This window comes from Bufo gargarizans, chromosome 5 (genome assembly GCF_014858855.1).
Source record: "Bufo gargarizans isolate SCDJY-AF-19 chromosome 5, ASM1485885v1, whole genome shotgun sequence".
Classification (NCBI taxonomy): Eukaryota; Metazoa; Chordata; class Amphibia; order Anura; family Bufonidae; genus Bufo; species Bufo gargarizans.
This window is the reverse complement of record NC_058084.1, coordinates 375463488-375487327: the sequence shown is the minus strand read 5'-3', so window position 1 is coordinate 375487327 and position 23840 is coordinate 375463488. Positions and strand designations below refer to the sequence as shown.

General features: G+C 43.3%; 1 protein-coding gene across 1 annotated transcript in view; it reads right to left on the bottom strand.

The window, feature by feature from the left end:
- STT3B (STT3 oligosaccharyltransferase complex catalytic subunit B) overlaps positions 1 to 23840 on the bottom strand; it is a 90538-nt gene that overhangs the window by 29840 nt on the left and 36858 nt on the right. The window contains exons 3-5 of the mRNA XM_044293484.1: positions 21626 to 21913; positions 6621 to 6686; positions 4155 to 4254 (exon numbers count right to left, since the gene is read on the bottom strand). Of these exons, the coding sequence (XP_044149419.1) occupies positions 4155 to 4254; positions 6621 to 6686; positions 21626 to 21913 (454 nt within the window). The remainder of the gene's footprint in view (positions 1 to 4154; positions 4255 to 6620; positions 6687 to 21625; positions 21914 to 23840) is intronic.

Here is a 23840-nt window from a genome sequence, read left to right as displayed (position 1 = left end):
TGGAATTTGTGTTGGCAAAGAAAGTTTCCTTAGTAAGGCAGATGCCAAGAAGCAGGATGACGTTCCAAGGATGGATAAAGCATTCCACTTGGAACCGAACCAGAGTTCGGGAAATGTTTTTTTACAGTACAAATTTATAAGCCGAAATCTTGCGAATCTTCGCGGAGCAATAACTTCGGCTCATCTGAGTCAATGCATTCTAATACTGTACAGAGCTCCTGCTCCCTACAGTATTGGAATTAAGTTTCATGAGAATCCACTTTGGATGTTTCATCCGAAGTCGATTCGCTCATCCCTAGTTATAATAAATCTATCATAAAATGCAAAAAAATAAATAAAAAAAGAACACAATTTGCCTCCTTAGAGGCTGTACACAAGATCTGAGCCAGGGCTTTTAGCTCTTCCCTTAACTGGGTTTCCATAAACTAAGAACATTTGGACTATTAAAAAAAAAAAAAAAAAAAAAAAAAAACCCCAGTTTGACCTGCTCGCTGTTCATGTCGCTGGAGAGAATAACGTAGCAGATTACGCTATTCTGCCTAGGAAAAAATACGGAAGAGGGTTAGAGAGCAACGATTTAAAATGGATGTACCTGTTGTAGTCGATGACTTCGCAAAAATCAATAGTACAAACGAAATTCTGTCAAATACCTTATTACGGCTTCCAGTAAGAGCTGTACCGTCTGACTCCAGGGGTGGATTCACAGCTAGACTATTCCTTATAGCTGTATAATGTCCTCCATTTTGCTGCAGCTTCTGTGGGTGTACTATAGCGTGACAGGGACTAGGATCTCCTTATGTGTATATACATAGTACACAGTCTCCACTCCCCCTGGAGCAGAGCTGAGGGAAAACATTTGGGGTACGGCCACGTGTAGCGCAAATGCTGTGCATTCTCAAATAGTCTCAGCCACACGATGCAAAAAGTCCCTGTCCCAGAATCTGCACATAACCCGACGCGTAAATTTTAAGATGGCAGCAGCAAAAATGTTTGTGTGCATGAGGCCTAAAACGCACAATATTGTTTTAAGCAACACCTGAACCTCATCTTATAGTATAAAGATTTTTTGTCACACTTAAAGGGGTTGCCCAACAAAACAATATTCTACATTTTTTCATACCAGCACTTGGAACAGAATACTTTGGTAATTGCATACAAATATCGTAGTATACAGTATAGCCACAGAGTTATCCAATGAAGTGTATCGTATAGTGCTCTTTTCCTTACTCCTGTCCACCTTGTTGAGGTGGTCACACATGCTCCGTTCCCTCCTTCAGCTGCCGCGTCTACCGTTAGAAGCTGTAACAGGACACGCCCCAAGAACAAAAACACAACCCTGAGCTGCCAGTTTGAAATATAACTAGCAAAGCAATGAATGGGTAGAGAGATCTCTGGATCCATGCGAGGCACAGGGCTGGTTCTAGCTTTTTTTTTATTACATTGTCATGCACTATACGACAATGTAATGCAGATTTTCATTTTTTACTTTAGTCATGGCATAACCCCTTTAAAAGGGAATCTGTCAGCAGATTTGCACCTATAAGGCTACATGCACACGACCGTTCAGTTTTTTGCGGTCCGCAAACCACGGATGGCGTCGGTGTGCGTTCCGCAATTTGCGGAACGGCACGGACAGCCTTTAATATAACTGCCTATTCTTGTCCGCAAGGGCCCTATTGAAGTGAATGGGTCTGCATCCGAGCTGCCAAAACTGCGGCTCGGATACGGACCAAAACAACGACCGTGAGCAATAAGGGCCTAAATCTGGCTGACCTGTTGCATGTGCGCTTGGCAGCCGGTCCCATGTTCATATGTGCCTGTGTGGCAGCTGCAGAGAGCAGAGCCTCTAGGTGTAACAGAAACACCCCTGTTGCTCCTAGAGGCTCATTTGCATACATTAAAATGCAATTTACTACCAGTTATACCGCAGTTTTCTGGAGTATATCTGTCGCAGATTTCAGCCCAAAAAGGTTATTTGCATCACCATCTGCGACTTTTCCACGCTCATGCCAGGTCTAAAAAAGGGGCGGGCCAGCACGCCTGTTTTCGCCATGGAAAATGGTCTAAATCTACGCCAGCAATATGGTAAGTGTGTCTAGTCTGGGAGACCGGATTCTACCAGACGTTTCTCTAGCCTTATAAATGAGACGTGTAGACTTCCATGAGGGTCTGAATCCAGAATAGCTGACACCCGAAATCTAAAGGATGCTCGATTAAAGAACTGTTATTCATTTGGTTGAAAATCAAATCTGCGCGTGACAATTCTACCGGAGACTGCAGCTACACATCTAAGATCTTCCGGTTTTTCTCAGGCTTATAATGACTGTACTGAAGATGGCGTAAAACACTACCTTTAGCAGTTTCCATCTGAATTAACGTCCACAGCGAACAAAACTGCAACATACAATGTGCTGCCTCACATCTTATAAAGATTCAGCATTCTGGGATATTAAATCTATTGTAAAGTCAGCAAAGCTGAAACCCCTAATGGTACTGCACTGCTAAATGGTGCCTGCAGAATACAGCCCCACTGTACGAAAGCACAGATCCGTGATGGCCGCCTACGACTAACTCCTGACATTGCTACTTCAGAAAATATACGACTTCTTCACGAATTAACAATTCTGGAGCACCGCTTCTTATAGCTTTGTAGAATCATTCCTCTACTCTTCCTAATAGACGTTTAACCGATTGAAAACTGGGGGTTACCCTTCCCCTTGCTAGAAGGATGTGCCCTAACAGTCTGGCACTCACAGCAGTGACTGGACAATGTCACCGCGCGTAGGGACACCAACACCCAGCTGTGGGTTTATTCATACATTTAGGAGGAATAACACAATGTAGAGTTCTAAGATCTTCCACAATGGGTAATTCATTAAGAATCCAATCATTTACTAAACTGGACATGTCAGGAGAGGGGACAGGTCATATTTAACTCTCCTCAGGTAGGTCAGCTTAGATATTCAGCTTGACAACAACGTTTGGCATGTTCCTTTTAGTTGCTATTACGGTCGCCTGCATTTTGAGTCATCCGCTGTTTTCAACGTGTTATATCTGTGCACAGGTCCATGCTGCTAACTCGTCTACTTTAGAAGATGATACATGTCTGTTCAGCCGTCCTCTTTATGAACAATTCAACTTCTGTTAAATGTCCTCACTCAATGTTTCTTACACTGGTGAAGGAGGAAAGCGACTGGAAATAAAACCGATAAACTGATTACTAATAATTGGATAGTGCTCGGAAACCACATTCAGAATACTAGCCAAGTATGAACACGCTAAACAGGTCAAGGGGTTTTCCGGTTCTCGCACTCCTTTCACTTAGGCCCCGTAGCCTGCATCCCCTATTGAAAGATACTAAGTATGTTCACCGTTCTGGCAGAGAACATCCTGCCGGCATTCACTGGATTCGGATTCAACAGATCATCGCCGATCATGCTACTGACTATACTGGGATCCGGACACTTTTCGTCACCGGTTCTTGTCCAGCCAACATTTTCTTCTGGGTGGGTATGAACATGTTCACTGCACCACAGCCTATAGCTGGCTTCTGCAATGAAATGCTGCTTGGTGACATGTAACAGCTGAAGCCAGTGATTGGGTGCAGCAGAGCATGTGAACAGGTCCATACCAGACCTGAAGAAGACAAGCGGAGACTGAAAAATTAAAGAGCAGGAGCCAGTACACAGGACTGGAACTGATCAATATGAATCTTTCAATAGCAGATGCAGACTATGGGGCCTGAGTAAATAGAGTATACTGTAATCACCCTTTAAGGCGACCTAATTCTAAGAGCGGGTCTGCAATTACGGTACTTGCCACATTCACGGAAAACAAAATGCATAAATTATATATATTTTAGTGAACTTCATGTTAGACTTATCTCATTAGCATTACACTACGGGCCCATACACATAGCTCTGCAGTACAGACCCTATGGCCTCTGTGCTTCCTCCTGTAATACAGTATGCTGTGAAACGTGCCAGGCTTGTCTTTACCTTACAGATTCACACGTTAACCTCTGCCTGCTTCCCTATAAAAGCAGTCACACATGCAGGCACAGTATGGGCCCAACAGACAGGCATTACCATACCACTAGGCCCCCTTGAAAGTCATCACAATGGCGGTTTCAGTCTTTTCGCGTAGTTGCTCACCTATGTAGACTCTCTTGCTGTAACGCTGCATCAACAGCAACACAAACACATGAAGAGGAATAAGATTGATGATAAACACGTAGCCACCCCAAGCAGAAACCTAAAAGAGAAGAGCACATGATATTATAGGAGCAAACATAACGCCTTTGTGACTAAAGCCTCCATCCTATGCCGCCACTGTATAGGGTAATGTATTGTCCCCTTCCAGACACAACCATTTGCCCCCTAATTTTGCAAATCTGACATGTGTCACTTTATGCTGTAATAACTGAAGCATTTTCACTTATACAAGCGATTCCGAGACAGTTTTCTTATGACGCATCATACTTCATGTTAATGGTAAATTTAAGTCAATAGGTTTTACATTTACATTTTAAAAAAAGCCACAATTTACAGATAATTTGTCAACAGTTTACCATTTTCTAAATTTGAATCTCTGCTTTTAAGAAAGTGATTTCTTATAAAAAATAGTTAACATTCACCACGTGTCTACTTTATGTTAGAGTCATTTGGTAAATCTCATTTTTTAGGACATTAGTAGAAGGCTTAGAATTTTAGAAGCAATTTTTAAAAATTTCTGGAAAATTCCCAAGGCTGACTTTAAGAACCAATTCAGTTTTAAGCTCACTTTGAAGGGCTTACATAATCAAACCACCAATAAATGACCCATTTTAGGAACTACACCATTCAAATCTGATTTTAGAAACTGTTAACCCTTTACTTTTTCCAATTAAAGCAAAATGGATGTGAAATTAATTAATTTTGTGCAGATTTCAAATTTCATCAATTTTTTTTAACAAAGCAAGGGTTAACAGCAAAAAAACCTCAATGTTTATTACACTGATTCTGCAGTATACAGTAACACTCCATCTGTGATTGTAAACCATATGGAGAAGCACCATATGGCTTCAGGAGGGCAGATTTTGCTGCAATGGTTTTTTGGCTGGGGGAAGGTTTCAGGCAGACTGCAACAGTGACTTGCTACCCTGGTGGCATGGGTGACGACACGTGATGCAAGGGGCAGATCAATATAGTGGCCTGCTACTGGCTGCTGTGGCACAGTTCTGAATTGCCATTCTAAACTGAAATTAATGCAAGTGTAATAAGTTCCCTTGGCCCAGTAGTAGTTTGTGTGTGCTGCTAGGAGGAAGGAAGGGCTGACGACCTTACTGCTTAATGGCGGGCACAGGTGACAGTGGTCAGTGTGTAAGCAGTGTGGTTTCAGGAGGGCTTCCCCCTGTGAGTGTGGCTGGTACCTTAGTGAGGAGAGTTGGTATATATCCTGACGGGCCAGCGGTGTCCAGCAGTACATGCCTTTGAGGGGTAAGAAGGGACCCCCTCGTTGTTTGGGAAGGCCAGGACATGAGTGGTGTTCATTGGTCTTGGTTGGAATTGTGACACTGATAGCAGTGGTCTGCACTGTGGCTGGCAGTAGAGAGGTGCCCCCTTCACAGTCGTAATGCCCAGATGTGCCCCCTTCACAGTGGTAATGCTCACACTAGACCCCTTTACAGTAAAAATGCCCAGATATTTGCCACTTCACAGTAGTAATGCTCACACGTGCCCTCTCACAGCGTTTGCATTTCTTTCTGGCAAGGCTACCTGGTTCTGGCCTGCGAAATTTATACCATGTCTAGTGCGGCCCTCAGACGAAAAAATGGTTGGGCACCACTGGCCTACAGCCATCAGTCTACAGCAGGGCATTGTGGGAGTTGTAGTTTTACAACAGATGGAGAGCTGCAGGTTGGCCATCCCTGGTCTAAAGTTTCCGAACTGTCTAGTTATGTAGGGATATGGGAGTAGGGGAAATCCCAATATATAATCTGAATTATTTTACAAATATTCCTTAACGGTGGGCGACCACCTCTAATTTCAGTAGGAGTAGAAATAGCAGCCATATTGGTCACCACCCCGCAACAGGACAACTCTGGGTGCCCAATGTCACTTTGAGAGTATTGTCACTGATGGAGCTGGCATACAGGAGAAAGACAAAATCCAAGGACAGTACTAATAGCGTTATACAGATTTTCACATTATCTCTGTACAAGAACATATGGCAGTGTCTGCAGCGGCAGTGGAGGACACATTTTCCAGTGTCATCCCTACTCCCAAAATACATGGATTTAAACTTCCATCTGCTGAAAATTCATGCATATATTAGCTGCTTTACTTGGACAGAGAATTAAAGTGGTTGGCAGTAGCCAGCAAAGGACAGTTACTGGCTGCAGCAGTCACTTGCTGTATCCCAGCATGCCACTGCCGCTGTGTGTGTACAAACAGCTACAGGAGGACCGGATCAGCGCGGCAGAAAACAGTGCTGGAGAAAGGGGCGAGTACAACAGGTTCATTTAGTCATTTTAGGGGCTGTCAGATGTTTAATTTTCTCAGACATCGATGTTCAGAACTTGCCAAAAATTTTATAAAAAACTAAAGCTGCCCATCAACACTCCTCAGTGCAGTACTCACCATGTAAAAGTAAGACAAACAGCAGCATATTGTCCAAAACACGGAGCCCGTTTTTACAGATTTCACCTGAAACAACAACATATGTAAAATGAGAACAGCAAATGCATACAGAGAATAAAGATTTCATTATACCTTTTACAAAAAAAAAAAAAAAAAATCCCCATAGAGGTAGGTGTCCACTGGATAGGAAGTATTCCTGGAATAAATCCAGGCGCCCCGACCCTGTGCCTCTTAGGCCACCTGCACATGTTGCTGATAAGGAGCAGTTTTTCTATGTGGATCCCCGAAGCTAAGGGCACGGCCACAGATGTTTTGAAGCTGGATCTGCCTCCAGGATTTTTTGCCAAAAAGTAAAAAAGGTGAATTTGAAAGGAATCGGAAATATAAAGGAAGCATTTATACTTCTTTCCTGCGGGATCCAATTCCGGCTTTAGCTAGAAATCCTTCAGCAGACCTACCCACAATGGTCCTTTCACACCGGCGTTTCTCAGACAATTATCGGGAACTAAATCTGTGCCAGATCATTGAGCAGAGGGGAGAGCTGCATTTACATGGAGGATAAATCACTACGGTGATCGTTCATCCCCATACAGAGTTAGGCCTCATGCACATGGCCATATGTATAACGGATCCGCAAAAAATACAGAATGCACACGGACGTCATCCGTATTTTGCGGAACAGAACAGCTGGCCTCTAATAGAACAGTACTATCCTTGTCTGTAATGCGGACAATAATAGGACATGTTCTATTTTTTTTCTGAACGGAAATACGGCCATACGGAAACAGAATGCACACGGAGTAATTTCAGTTTTTTGGGCGGAACTATTGAAATTAATGTTCCATATACGGTCCGCAATTTTTTTTTTAAATTAACGGAAATACGTTCGTGTGCATGAGCCCTTACACAGGACAACATACTCACCGGAAAAGATACAATCGCCCAATGAACAAGCATTTTGCATGTTAGTCGGGTGATTGGAAGCACATACAGGACGATTGGGACCCTAGCATTTCTACAAAGACTTGTCCCAATGATCGCCCCATGTAAAAGTACCTTTAGTTTCATGGCCATTAATGGGGCAAATCTACGTAAAGGGCAAACGTTCCTGGAGGTGCTGACAAAAATCGGAAACGATTTTCTCCCCCAGAGTACATTAGTGGGGTGTAATATTACATTTACAGAGCACTTGTAGTGATCACATAGAAATATAACTGAAAACCTTCACATATAGACCTTGTTGTAAGATGTAAAACTCAAGATTGACTTATTACAGCAATGACAATTTAGGAAAACCTGCACAGAGGCACAAGCTGCTACCCACTTATTTTACATGGAAAGCCGGGTGCGCGCAGCCTGTACAGTGGCACACAGGGTACATAATGTCCAATTGGATTGCGGTCTATTGGTGTATTATGTTTGCAACACTAATCGCCAACTCTAAGGGCCTGTTCACCAAGTTTCTGGCGCATTTTCAGAATCGGCATCAAAAAGGACTCCAAGCAGCCTCCCATTCATTGTGAAGCAGCACCTACGCGATTCACACTTAAGATGCAGAATCTGTGCTCATTAGAAATGAATGGGAAGCGACAAAAAACGGCACCAATTATATTTTTTGGTGTGTGTGGGGATCTGTACCACAAACCGCAAGCAGAACATGCAGTCTTGCATCATTAAACCTCCCACTCCACGAAGGAAAAAAATCAAATCTAAAACCTGCTAAAAAAATAAAAAAATTAAATTGACAGGAGACTTATCCACTGTGCGGTTTTTAAAACCACAAAATAAGAATAAAAAAAAAATAGAAAAATAAAAAAAGTGATTAAACATGTGGATTCCCCATTGAAATACATATCAACAACCCCCTGTGACCCTGAGGCTGCCTGCATACACTGCAAATTGCAGGTGGATTCTTGTGCAGAAGAACCACAGCCTACTGCAGTACCAGCAAAGGGATGAGATTTGACAAGTCTCATGCACACTGCATATTTTTCCAGGTAGATTTTGAAATATACATAATAAAAGAAAAATTATATATATATATATATATATATATATATATATATATATATATATATATATATATATATATATATATATATATATATATACACACACACACACACACACCGTGCTGCCCATAATTACTCACACCCCTCACAAATTTTGACTTAGTTACTTTTATTCAACCAGCAAGTAATTTTTTTTTTTACGGGAAATGACATAGGTGTCTCCCAAAAGATAATAAGACAATGTACAAGAGGCATTATTGTGGAAAAAAAAACATTTCTCAGCTTTTATTTACATTTGAGCAAAAAAAAAAATACAAGATGTTCCGCACTGTGGAAAATCTCAGAGGACGTGGTGGGAAGCCAAAATTGACACCTGTGCTGGCCAGGAGGATAGGTTGAGAGGTGAAAAAGAATCCAAGGATCACCACCAAAGGCCATCCTGGAGAATCTGGGCTCTTCTGGTGGCAATGTCTCAAGGCAGACAATCCAACGGACACTGCACAATGCAGACCAAGGAGGCGCCACTTCTCCAGATAAGGCACACAAAAACTCGCTTGGCCTTTGCAAAAACTCTTCGGGACAAAGACTTCTGGTCTTCTGTGTTATGGTCAGATGAAACAATTTTTTATTGTTTGGTACAATAAGGTTTCCTTCATTTGGCGTAAAAAAAGGAGAAGCCTTCAACCCAAAGAACACTGTCAAACATGGTGGTGGGAACCTAATGCTTTTGGGGTGTTTTTCAGCCAATGGACCAGGGAACCTAATCACAGTAAACGGCACCATGAAAAAAGAGCAATACATGAGGATTCTCAATGACAACATCAGGCAGTCTGCAGAGAAACTTGGCCTTGGGCACCAGTGGACATTTCAGCATGACAATGACCCAAAACACACAGCAAAAGTGGTAAAGAAATGGTTAGACAACAACATTAACGTTTTGGAGTGGCCCAGCCAGAGTCCAGACTTGAATCCAATTGAGAATCTGTGGAGGGAGCTAAAGGTCAGGGTGATGGCAAGAAGACCCTCCAACCTGAAAGATTTGGAGCTCATTGCTAAAGATGAATGAGCAAAAATACCTGTGGAGACATGCAAAAAGCTGGTCTGCAATTATAGGAAGCGTTTGATTACTGTAATAGCCAATAAAGGCTTTTCTATTGATTATTGAGAAGGGTATGAATAATTTTGGACTGGACACTTTTTGCTCAAATGTAAATAAAAGCTGATACATTCCTCCCCCCCCCACAATAATGCCTCTTGTACATCGTCTTATTATCTTTTGGGAGACACCCATGTAATTTCCCGTTAAAACATTACTTGTTGGTCGAATAAAAGTAACTAAGTCAAAACTTGCCAGGGGTATGGGTAATTATGGGCAGCACTGTATATAGTGGTTTTGCACATAGACTTCAATAGAGAAAATCTGCAACGATAAACACACGAAAAACTATCCAAAACAGTGATAAATAGTGTGCCTATATGTGCTGTTTTGGTGCAGATTTTCTGCAAACAAATAAGCAGCCTGTGCAGGTAGCCTCATCATGGAACGATCAGCCAGACACCAGATGAAACTGTCCGACAGAGGTCCATGACCAGCTTTAGGGTCCCCGCAGGCACGTACCCGCTGTAACAGCTGTAATATGTCAAATGCTGTAACATGCTGCTTTTACTCCATCACAAATTCATACTTAAGCCTCTATATGAAAGCACAAATACATCAATGGACAGGATGGTCCCTCAGCAAAGAGCGTGATAATATTTCACTATGGAAGAGCTAGAGATATAAACTGCTTAAAAGGGAGAGCCCTGTCCGTATGCCCATCCGTTGTCCGCTGCTTCTGCCAACATGGAGAGCTGCTTTATAAGTAAATCCAGGCATTAAAAATTCAGACTAAGCCTGGATGTGGATTTCTGGTCACCAAGGGTTAGATAAGGCACATATCTGATCAGCTTAAAAATGGGAATGACTTTAGGAGATCACTTCTTTAACCACTTAAGGACCACAGGTTTATACCCCCCTAGTGACCAGGCCCTTTTTTACAAATCGGCACTCCACAACTTTAGCGGTTTATCGCTCGGTCATGCAACTTACCACCCAAATGAATTTTACCTCCTTTTCTTCTCACTAATGGAGCTTTCATTTGGTGGTATTTTATTGCCGCTGACATTTTTACTTTTTTTGTTATTAATCGAAATTTAACGATTTTTTTTGCAAAAAAATGACATTTTTCACTTTCAGCTGTAAAATTTTGCAAAAAAAAACGACATCCATATATACATTTTTCGCCAAATTTATTGTTCTACATGTCTTTGATAAAAAAAAAATGTTTGGGCAAAAAAAAAAAATGGTTTGGGTAAAAGTTATAGCATTTGCAAACTATGGTACAAAAATGTGAATTTCCGCTTTTTGAAACAGCTCTGACTTTCTGAGCACCTGTCATGTTTCCTGAGGTTCTACAATGCCCAAACAGTAGAAAAACCCCACAAATGACCCCATTTCGGAAAGTAGACACCCTAAGGTATTCGCTGATGGGCATAGTGAGTTCATAGAACTTTTTATTTTTTGTCACAAGTTAGCGGAAAATGATGATGATTTTTATTTTTATTTTTTTTCTTACAAAGTCTCATATTCCACTAACTTGCGACAAAAAATAAAAAATTCTAAAAACTTGCCATGCCCCTCACGGAATACCTTGGGGTGTCTTCTTTCCAAAATGGGGTCACTTGTGGGGTAGTTATACTGCCCTGGCAATTTAGGGGCCCAAATGTGTGAGAAGAACTTTGCAATCAAAATGTGTAAAAAATGACCGGTGAAATCCGAAAGGTGCACTTTGGAATATGTGCCCCTTTGCCCACCTTGGCTGCAAAAAAGTGTCACACATCTGGTATCGCCGTACTCAGGAGAAGTTGGGGAATGTGTTTTGGGGTGTCATTTTACATATACCCATGCTGGGTGACAAAAATATCTTGGTCAAATGCCAACTTTGTATAAAAAAAATGGGAAAAGTTGTCTTTTGCCAAGATATTTCTCTCACCCAGCATGGGTATATGTAAAATGACACCCCAAAACACATTCCCCAACTTCTCCTGAGTACGGCGATACCAGATGTGTGACACTTTTTTGCAGCCAAGGTGGGCAAAGGGGCACATATTCCAAAGTGCACCTTTCAGATTTTGCAGGCCATTTTTTACACATTTTGATTGCAAGGTACTTCTCACACATTTGGGCCCCTAAATTGCCAGGGCAGTATAACTACGCCACAAGTGACCCAATTTTGGAAAGAAGACACCCCAAGGTATTCCGTGAGGGGCATGGCGAGTTCCTAGAATTTTTTATTTTTTGTCGCAAGTTAGTGGAATATGAGACTTTGTAAGGAAAAAAGAAAAAAAAAGAAAAATCATCATTTTCCGCTAACTTGTGACAAAAAATAAAAAATTCTAGGAACTCGCCGTGCCCCTCACGGAATACCTTGGGGTGTCTTCTTTCCAAAATGGGGTCACTTGTGGCGTAGTTATACTGCCCTGGCAATTTAGGGGCCCAAATGTGTAAGAAGTACCTTGCAATCAAAATCTGTAAAAAATGGCCGGTGAAATCCGAAAGGTGCACTTTGCAATATGTGCCCCTTTGCCCACCTTGGCAGCAAAAAAGTGTCACACATGTGGTATCGCCGTACTCAGGAGAAGTTGGGGAATGTGTTTTGGGGTGTCATTTTACATATACCCATGCTGGGTGAGAGAAATATCTTGGCAAAAGACAACTTTTCCCATTTTTTTATACAAAGTTGGCATTTGACCAAGATATTTTTCTCACCCAGCATGGGTATATGTAAAATGACACCCCAAAACACATTGCCCAACTTCTCCTGAGTACGGCGATACCACATGTGTGACACTTTTTTGCAGCCTAGATGCGCAAAGGGGCCCAAATTCCTTTTAGGAGGGCATTTTTAGACATTTGGATCCCAGACTTCTTCTCACACTTTCGGGCCCCTAAAAAGCCAGGGCAGTATAAATACCCCACATGTGACCCCACTTTGGAAAGAAGACACCCCAAGGTATTCAATGAGGGGCCTGGCGAGTTCCTAGAATTTTTTTTTTTTTTGCATAAGTTAGCGGATATTGATTTTTTTTTGTTTTTTTCCTCACAAAGTCTCACTTTCCGCTAACTTAGGACAAAAATTTCAATCTTTCATGGACTCAATATGCCCCTCACGGAATACCTTGGGGTGTCTTCTTTCCGAAATGGGGTCACATGTGGGGTATTTATACTGCCCTGGCTTTTTAGGGGCCCTAAAGCGTGAGAAGAAGTCTGGAATATAAATGTCTAAAAATGTTTACGCATTTGGATTCCGTGAGGGGTATGGTGCGTCCATGTGAGATTTTATTTTTTGACACAAGTTAGTGGAATATGAGACTTTGTAAGAAAAAACAAAAACAAACAAAAAATTTCCGCTAACTTGTGCCAAAAAAAATGTCTGAATGGAGCCTTACCAGGGGGGGGGGGGGGGGGTGATCAATGACAGGGGGGTGATCACCCATATAGACTCCCTGATCACCCCCCTGTCACTGATCACCCCCCTGTAAGGCTCCATTCAGACATCCGCATGATTTTTTACGGATCCATGGATACATGTATCGGATCCACAGAACGCATGCGGACGTCTGAATGGAGCCTTACAGGGGGGGTTATCAATGACAGGGGGTGATCAGGGTAATCAGGGTGATCACCCCCCTGTCACTGATCACCCCCCCTGTAAAGCTCCATTCAGACATCCGCATGATTTTTTACGGATCCATGGATACATGGATCGGATCCACAGAACGCATGCGGACGTCTGAATGGAGCCTTACAGGGGGGTTATCAATGACAGGGGGTGATCAGGGTAATCAGGGTGATCACCCCCCTGTCACTGATCACCCCCCCTGTAAGGCTCCATTCAGACATCCGCATGATTTTTTACGGATCCATGGATACATGGATCGGATCCACAAAACGCATGCGGACGTCTGAATGGAGCCTTACAGGGGGGTTATCAATGACAGGGGGTGATCAGGGTAATCAGGGTGATCACCCCCCTGTCACTGATCACCCCCCCTGTAAAGCTCCATTCAGACATCCGCATGATTTTTTACGGATCCATGGATACATGTATCGGATCCACAGAACGCATGCGGACGTCTGAATGGAGCCTTACAGGGGGGTTATCAATGACAGGGGGTGATCAGGGTAATCAGGGTGATCACCCCCCTGTCACTGATCACCCCCCCTGTAAGGCTCCATTCAGACATCCGCATGATTTTTTACGGATCCATGGATCCATGGATCGGATCCACAAAACGCATGCGGACGTCTGAATGGAGCCTTACAGGGGGGTTATCAATGACAGGGGGTGATCAGGGTAATCAGGGTGATCACCCCCCTGTCACTGATCACCCCCCCTGTAAGGCTCCATTCAGACATCCGCATGATTTTTTACGGATCCATGGATACATGGATCGGATCCACAAAACGCATGCTGACGTCTGAATGGAGCCTTACAGGGGGGTTATCAATGACAGGGGGTGATCAGGGTAATCACCCCCCTGTCACTGATCACCCCCCCTGTAAGGCTCCATTCAGACATCCGCATGATTTTTTACGGATCCATGGATCGGATCCACAAAACGCATGCGGACGTCTGAATGGAGCCTTACAGGGGGGTTATCAATGACAGGGGGGTGATCAGGGAGTGTATATGGGTGATCACCCGCCTGTCATTGATCACCCCCTGTAAGGCTCCATTCAGACGTCCGCATGTGTTTTGCGGATCCGATCCATGTATCCATGGATCCGTAAAAATCATGCGGACGTCTGAATGGAGCCTTACAGGGAAGTGATCAATGACAGGGGGTGATCAGGGAGTGTATATGGGTGATCACCCGCCTGTCATTGATCACCCCCCTGTAAGGCTCCATTCAGACGTCCGTATGCTTTTTGCGGATCCGATCCATGTATCCGTGGATCCGTAAAAATCATACGGACGTCTGAACGGAGCCTGACAGGGGGGGTGATCAATGACAGGGCGGTGATCAATGACAGGGGGGTGATCAGGGAGTTTATATGGGGTGATCAGGGGTTTATAAGGGGTTAATAAGTGACGGGGGGGGGGGGGTGTAGTGTAGTGTTTGGTGCGACTGTACTGACCTACCTGAGTCCTCTGGTGGTCGATCCTAACAAAAGGGACCACCAGAGGACCAGGTAGGAGGTATATTAGACGCTGTTATGAAAACAGCGTCTAATATACCTGTTAGGGGTTAAAAAATTCGGATCTCCAGCCTGCCAGCGAGCGATCGCCGCTGGCAGGCTGGAGATCCACTCGCTTACCTTCCGTTCCTGTGAGCGCGCGCGCCTGTGTGCGCGCGTTCACAGGAAATCTCGGCTCACGCGAGATGACGCCAATCGGCGTTAGTGTGACCTGGCAGCGCCGCAGCATTGACGCCTTTCGGCGTTAGTGTGACGGCAGAAGGTTAAAGGGGGTTTAAAGGATTTTTTTGTGGAAAATCCCTTTAAAAAGGAAATCTGTCGCTGTCACCAGGAGTTATCCATTTAACATTGTACAATACACATCTATAGAGCTACGCGAGCACTATATGCGATTTTTATATTTTATGCGATCTACTGCTTATTGGTGTTTCCTTAGATATACTATTCAGGGGACAGCTTGGTGTCTTACATGAAATTCTTGGAAGATTGCAGAACCTCTGAAAACCAAAAAAATAACCGCACAAGATAATATGCAGACTATTCTAAAAGACACCACTATGGGAAAATCCCTATACAAAACAATTCAGCAGTTCTACACGTAGTAGTCTCTATAGTGTCCTACTTAATAGGGGTTTTCTACTACACTTAGATGAGGACATCTAGGGCCTTCAAAGCAGGGTTCGGTTGAGGACAGGGCAGCCCTTGTCAGGGTGATGACTCCATATTAGGAGGTCATATAAAAAAGGTGGAATAGTCCTGACAGGGATTTCTAGGGCAAGTACCACATGCCCAGGCCCCATCTCAAGTCAGCAAACTTCAAGCATCCCACATTGTGAGAACTTCACTATATATCTCCAGACTGGTAAGACTGTTCCATTTTAACTGGATAATTATGTGGATAAAGTGGCTATTTTAGGGCTACAGCTATTGATTTTTTTTGTAATCAAGTATTCTACCAAGTAATCCAACGATTAATCAAGTACTAAAAAAAAACAAAAAAAAACAAAAACATTTTCCTTTATAAAAACTTGTGTGGGGAAAAGGGGGGATATCCTCTACCAATACCATACTATGGGTGGAAATGGCAAGGAGAAGTCCACTGAATAACGATAAGGCAAATCCTTGGGCCCATCTGCTGTAAGGCCTCTTTCACACGGGCGTCATTTTTTTGGCCCGGCTAAGAGCCGGGTGCGTTGCGGGAAAATGCGCGATTTTTTCTGCGCAAGTGCAAAACATTGTCATGCGTTGCACTCGCGTGAGAAAAATCGCGCATGTTTGGTACCCAAACCCGAACTTCTTCATAGAAGTTCGGGCTTGGGATTGATGTTCTGAAGATTGTATTATTTTCCCTTATAACATGGTTATAAGGGAAAATAATAGCATTCTGAATACAGAATGCATAGTAAACCAGCGCTAGAGGGGTTAAAATAAAATAAAAAATAATTTAACTCACCTTAGTCCACTTGTTCGCGAAGCCGGCATCTCCTTGTGTCTCCGCTGCTGATGAACAGGACCTGGGATGAGCTGCTCCATTAAATAGAGCTTAAAGGGAACCTGTCACCCAAAAATCGCCTATTAAGCTGTTTACAGTACCTTATAGTGCTGTATACTCGGTTCTTGATGCACTTTTTGTTTGTTTTCCCGCATGTCTGCTCATTCAGAAATCGTAGTTATATTCAGCTGCTGCCCCGTGCTGCAAGTCAGGCTTGAAGTCACGGGGGCAGCGGCCTCGGCGTCTTACATGGCCCTCTCCCCGCCCCCTGCCTCTGTTACTGACAGCCGAACTCCGAATCCCGCATCTGGGCCCGGGCGCGTTTGATACAGGATGTCGGGCGCATGCGCAGTGCGGCGAAAGTAAGACGGCGCGTAGTACGCGCGGCAGCCGGGACCGCGCTCCTGCCGCCCTTTACTGCGCATGCGGCCGTTGAGCGCGGTCCCGGATTCGGAGTTCGGCTGTCAGTAACAGAGGCAGGGGGCGGGGAGAGGGCCATGTAAGACGCCGAGGCCGCTGCCCCCGTGACTTCAAGCCTGACTTGCAGCACGGGGCAGCAGCTGAATATAACTACGATTTCTGAATGAGCAGACATGCGGGAAAACAAACAAAAAGTGCATCAAGAACCGAGTATACAGCACTATAAGGTACTGTAAACAGCTTAATAGGCGATTTTTGGGTGACAGGTTCCCTTTAAGCTCTATTTAATGGAGCAGCTCATCCCAGGTCCTGTTCATCAGCAGCGGAGACACAAGGAGATGCCGGCTTCGCGAACAAGTGGACTAAGGTGAGTTAAATTATTTTTTATTTTATTTTAACCCCTCTAGCGCTGGTTTACTATGCATTCTGTATTCAGAATGCTATTATTTTCCCTTATAACCATGTTATAAGGGAAAATAATAATGATCGGGTCTCCATCCCGATGGTATCCTAGCAACCATGCTTACAAATCGCACGGCATCCGTACTTGCTTGCGGATGCCATCCGATTTTCACACACCCCATTCACTTCTATGGGGCCTGCGTCACGTCAAAATCGGACATTATAGAGCATGCTGCGATTTGCACTGAACGTACAAGTGATGCGTTAAAAACAACGCTCATGTGCACAGCCCCATAGAAATGAATGGGTCAGGATTCAGTGCGGGTGCCATACGTTCGCCGCACGGATCGCACCCGCACGGAAAAGTCGCCCGTGTGAAAGGGGCCTAAATCCCAAGAAGAAATCCAAAGTTAAGCTTTTGATTGCAGCCGTAAATCTTGTTCTCCCCCCCCCCCCCCCCCCTCAGTTTACGTTCTGTTTTTTGCTTTCCGTATACGGAAACATTAATTTCAATGGATCCGCCAAAAAAAAAAAAAAAAAAAAAAAAAAAAAGGTAACTCAGTATGCCTTCCGTTTCCGTATTTCCATTCAAAGATAGAACATGTCCTATTATTGTTCGCATTACGGACAAGGATAGTACTGTTCTATCAGGGCCAGCTGTTCCGTATAATAATAATAATAAAAAAAAAAAAAAAAAAAAAGGGATGCACACAGACGTCATCCGTATTTTTTTGCGGACTGCAGAATACTGAAAGCACCATACGGTCGTGTGCAAAAGGGCTAAAAAGGATGAAAAGCTCACTTGTGTATCAGAGGGATGCGATTCACAATACTAATATATAAACTTTCATTGAACCTTCTATATTTTTATAAATTTATCACAAAGTTTACGGATTAGAAATAAATGCTGGAAATCCCGATTTCCAGCCTATCCGCTCCTACAGCCAGTAGGTACGTTTTCTATAATGAAGCAGCAGCATGAAACCGCAGCTTGACAATGGAGGCATGAAAATATAAAATTTCTAGAATCTGCCTCGAGCGTTCTCATTATCAGAACCTCACTTTCATGTTTTTCACTATGACTGGCAACCAGGTAGGTAAACCATCGATGCATTATTCATCTTCGCAACATAACAAGCCCCTCGTGATCATCGTCAAGTTTAAACGGAAGCCCTCTTTCATCCTGATTCTGCTACGTTCACATCTCCCATAAACATACCGGAAGAGAACATCCTGCCCAAGTACATTGGACGGGACTGCCAGATACTGCTGTTCACTGCCAGACCCCATGGACTAAAATGTGATTCGGCTGCTTTCCGGCAGGAGTGCTGGGTTTCGGCCACAAAAAAAATAAAAAAAATAAACTGGAGACAGACCATTTGAAAGGATGACAAACCACATCAGGAACTTCCTGGAAGAACTGAACTGTCCCTCACAACCAGCACACTTCCCATAAAGCGGGCCTATAGAGTGGGTTTATTTTTCCCCTTACCAGCCCATACCGAATATCTAATGCTTTTAAATGCACCAAATCTGCAATTTCAGCTTACTTGTTAAGGTGTCATTTTAACCTACCACACTTAACGTTTTTTGAGACTATTTAGATTTTTCGAGTAAGATCCGACCTACCGAGGACATCTGGTTCATGGACAAAAAAAAGATTAAAGCATGCCAGTAATAATACTGTCATGACTGACAACGCCTGTGGATCTTTTACTGCGTTTCTACTGGGCCTTTACATTCTCCCCTCCAAAGGTATAACCTGGTAATTTTACCAGACAACCTGCTTTTAAGTGTATTGACTCCAGGCAGCGGCGCGCAGGTAGCAATCAAAACAGCAAGTGAAACCCCAAGGCTTGCGAGAACAGAAATGCAGTAACCTGGGGAAAAAGTGTACGAGTTTGGATACAGTCTTTGGAAAGACAGCTCTATTAAATAATCCAATAAAACAGGTCACTGACTAATAAATACACTATGTTAGTACCAAAACGCTCGTCAGGGCGAGGGCTCCGACTATGCCGGAGTCCGGCTAATTTTTAAAAGCACTCTGCCAGCTGATTCGGCAATAGAGGTCGGCACTGAACAAGTTAATCACCAAATCCTAAAACGGGTTAATATGTGACCTGCGCATGAGGAATGTATAAAATGCACCACACATGCAAAAGGTATCAGCTATATGTTTGTAGGGTCTTCAATGCAAACATGTTAACCTTTTAATAGTGAAGTTTTAAGTTATTCCTCCATCTTGGGTGATCAGCTTTCGAATAGGAGGCAGCAGAACAGTGCACCTAAAACATTAAGGTCACAGAGGGGGTAGTCGCCATGGTGGGGCCCTCAGTATTCTCGCATTTTATGTGTAAATAATTTTATTTTTAAGGGTATTTTAAGTATTTTTTATGGATAGGTGATGAATGCCATTTGCAAAAAAACACCTTTAAAAAAAACACCTTTAAAAAAACCAATAAAGCACCTTACACCTGACCAGTGAACACCATGGCTCCACGGTGACCCTTCCGGTACTATATGGTTTCCTTATGTACATTTGGCTGTATTGTCATTTTGTTAATTTCACTGTAATACTCACTTTGGTGTGTGGCATATATAAATTATTTTCTGCATATTTTGGACACAAGCCTTTACAACATTTGCTGCTGTTTTTATTACAAACTTGGCAATTTTTTGGCTGTGTTTTTTTATTGGTCGCCAGATGAACCCTAAACAGATCGTTTTAGGGCAATCAGGGGTAGGTTCCTGAGCAGGGTCCAGCCACCATCGGGGTGTGACTGCTGTTAGAGGTAGGAGAAGGTAGCGGTAACTAGCCCTACTATGACCCCAACTACCCCTTTCTCCTCCTTATGTTGAAATTATAAGTTGAAACTGTGGGTATCATTGTTCTGTACTTGCTGTGTGTTTTTGGCCCAATATTTTGTTACTTATGAATTGTATCTTTTCTTATCCTTTAGTGATTAGAAGTTTTATATTCCAGGCTCTCTGCGGTGAGCAATTCTTCAGAATAGTATCTGTTCATCAGAGTAACATTTTCACCTCCGTGATCGCCTACAAGAATCAATAGAAAACCAGCCAAAGGTTTTCTGGGAAGACCGGCTCATGCGTCTAAGCTTCTTCCTCACTGTGAATGGTTAGAAACGTGTGTCAAATTGAATACGTGATGATAGCAGACTTTTAATTCACCCTTATGAAATATTTCAGAGTAAAGCCTCGTTCACACGACTAAGTTTTGTGGTTCACAGATCCTGGCTGTGAGCATACCGCTTCTAACCCTCCCCCCCCCCCCCCTTCTAGAGAAAACTCCTATTCTTGTCTAGAGAAAACTCCTATTCTTGTCCATAAAACAAATAGGACATGTTTAATTTTTTTGGCAGGGCCGCGCAACATACTTATAGTATACGACAGCGCACGGTGTAATTTCCACATCTTTTGCAGCCCCACTGAGATACTCACGTCTCAGATGCTCACAGATACTACGGTTGTGAGCATGGGGGTCTAAAATACAGATTTGCTCCACTAAATTAAGCGTGTGCTCATAGCATCGGGTTCTTGAGAGATCAGAGATGATGATGTCATACTATGCGTTATGTTCATATGCTTGTAGGGCGTGCACAAGTGTATGCAGCCTTACCAGAAACCACCATGGATAACCCTTTAGACCCTGAACTCTACACCGCTCAGTGGCCACCATCACAATATGCCTCCAACACAAGCAATAAGTGACCCCATGGTAACAAAATATATATCAGTTGGGTGCATTTGAACCCCTAAATCTATAAAAAGGAAAGTCAGGAGCCAATACCTTGTGACCATAAGGTGATCTGCTATACTACTGCATTACAAAATGGAGAACCACTAGAACGGACATTACTTCCCCAATAATCTGTGCCTCACATGCAAGCCTCTAATAGTCCTAATAAAAATATTAAAACCGTGCTTCGGTGTCTCAATAAACATTTACACGAGATCGGTAGTTACAACCCACAATAAATGGCCGGCACCTTCATTAATGATCCAGCACGTGTCACCCGGAGCCTACTAAACGCTGATGTCTCGGTCATAAATGAAATGCTGCTTGAATAATCTGCATTCTGGAAGGTGCGCTCAGACTGCCGTCTAGGAAGCCGTGACCAGCACCGAGGAGGGTAACTACCCATTAACCCCGGACAGACCAGGCAGAGAACAGCAGGTCGATTCCACCTGTTGGCGGTGGATTGGAAACCAGGCAGGCACAGATCTTCATTGGGGAACCAGCAGAATTTCCATTCATTGCTTAAAACTGTGACGGGGATGTGGAAAAGCCAGTGGCGTGTGAGTAAAATGCAGATGAACGCTCAGACAATTTATGCAGTTCATAAAAGGTAGTTATTGTTTCTCTGCCAGAGCGTGGAGAAAAGGCTACGGGGAAGAGGAAAATCCAATTACTTACCCACAAATAATATGTAAACTGCAGTGCAAAAATAGCAATGCCTTCATTGTCAAAGGATCCAGCTACTGATCGGGATATGTAGCCGGGCACTATAGCAATGAAGCAGGCGGCGAGAAGTCCTGCTCCCTGGTTCCACAGCTCTCGCGTCAGCAGAAAGGTGGAGATGGATGTAAGGCCGCTGAAGACAGGCGCTAGGAACACACATACATCTCTTATATGTACGGTGATGTTCAGCATGTTTAGGATCCAATGGATAAGGCCGGCTGTCACCATCAGCCCTGGGTACACCTGCAACAGCAAAAAAAAAAAAAAAAAGAAAAAAACACTGCGTCAAAAAAATAAAAATAAAACTAAACCACTAAATACGGATCACACAAATTCTGGTTAGCGTGTGCTTCCTCTATAAGCCAGAGCTCATTGGCTTACTCTACCTTCAAAGCTTGAATAAAGTGTTTTTCTTTTTACTCTTTTTTTGTTAGAGTGCTGCTGCTATCATTTTAAATTCTTATACTGTCCTGGATATGTTGCTGGACTAGCATTTTTGCTGGATCCGGCAGGGTTCAGCAAAACGCTTCCGTTACTGATAATACAACCGTCTGCATCTGTTATGAACGGATCCGGTTGTATTATCTTTAAATTTGCCAAGACGGAAACCTGTCACCGGGATTGTGTGTATAGAGCTGAGGACATGGGTTGCTAGATGGCCGCTAGCACATGCGCAATACCCAGTCCCCATAGCTCTGTGTGCTTTTATTGTGTAAAATAAATAAACGATTTGCTACATATGCTAATTAACCTGAGAGGAGTCCTGTACGTGAGATGAGTCAGGGACAGGACTCATCTCAGGTTAATTTGCATATGCATCAAATCGTTTTTTTACACAATAAAAGCACACAGAGCTATGGGGACTGGGTATTGTGGATGTGCTAGCAGCCATCTAGCAACCCATGTCCTCCGCTCTATACACAAAATCCCAGTGACCGGTTCCCTTTAACTCCACTGAGTCAATGGAGGATGGATCCGTTTTCTATTGTGTCAGCATGCTGCGGTTTGCTTTCCGTCCTGGGATGCGGAGCAAGACGGATCAGTCATGACCCACAATGCAAGTCAAGATCCGTCTTGCTCCACACCCCAGGAGGGAAAGCAAACTGCAGCATGCTGCGGTTTCCTCTCCGGTATGTTCAGTTACATTTTGACAATGAATGGGGACAAAATGGAAGCATTTTTCTCTGGTATTGAGACGCTATGACTGATCTCAATACCGGAAAATATTAATGCTAGTGTGAAAGTAGCCTTACACAATAAGAGCATTTTTTTTTTTAAACAAAAACAACCAAACCTGTTTTAGTGTTTCCATTTTCTGAAAGCCACATCTTTTTTCAGTGATAGTCTTAGGTAGGGGCTTCCTTTTTTGCAGGATGAGAGGACTGTTTGATTGGTACTATTTTGGGGTAAATCTGACTCTTGATTACTTTTTATACCATTTTGTAGGAAGTGCGGTGGACAAAACTGCAATTCCATCAAAGTTTTGCTTTTATTTTTTTTTCATGGCATTCACCATGCGGTAAAGAACATGATGCCCTTTTTCCCCCCTCTACCAGTTGCCATGGTAACCGTCAGGACGCTGCCCAATGGGGGACGGAGCTCCCTCCCTTAATTTACCCTTCAAGCATCAGGCCGCTGCCACAGTAGAGCAGCGGCCCGATGGTTATCCCCACCATGCAGCGGTCCCTAAGGACCACAGCATGGAAGGGGTTAAACTGCCACCATTGGTGACATTTCAAGCAGAGTGTCAGCTGTAGGTTACACGCTGCAAACCTTCACTACTATTAGTCATAAACTTCTAGCAGGCATAATAGAGGAATGGCAATAACAGTTATAAGCAAATATGCTCCAAAATTGTCATTAAATGTGGAAACTCCCTTACTAAAACAGACGTGTGAGGCGACAGGTCCTCTATAGCAGCATGCAAATGATAAGTGTCCTTCATGTTTTATGATCTATATAATGGATATTTATTGGAGGCACAACCCGTTTAACATGTGATGGGCACCTTCATTATGGTGATTTTCTGATCACAACATCATGTAAGAATCAAGGGGAACAAAGGGTTAGCTACAAAAAGATAAGGACAAAATATGCAAACGAGAAGGAAACCCAACTACAGCAAGGCCAATTAATACAACCGTAGAGATATAAACTTGCATCACATTTA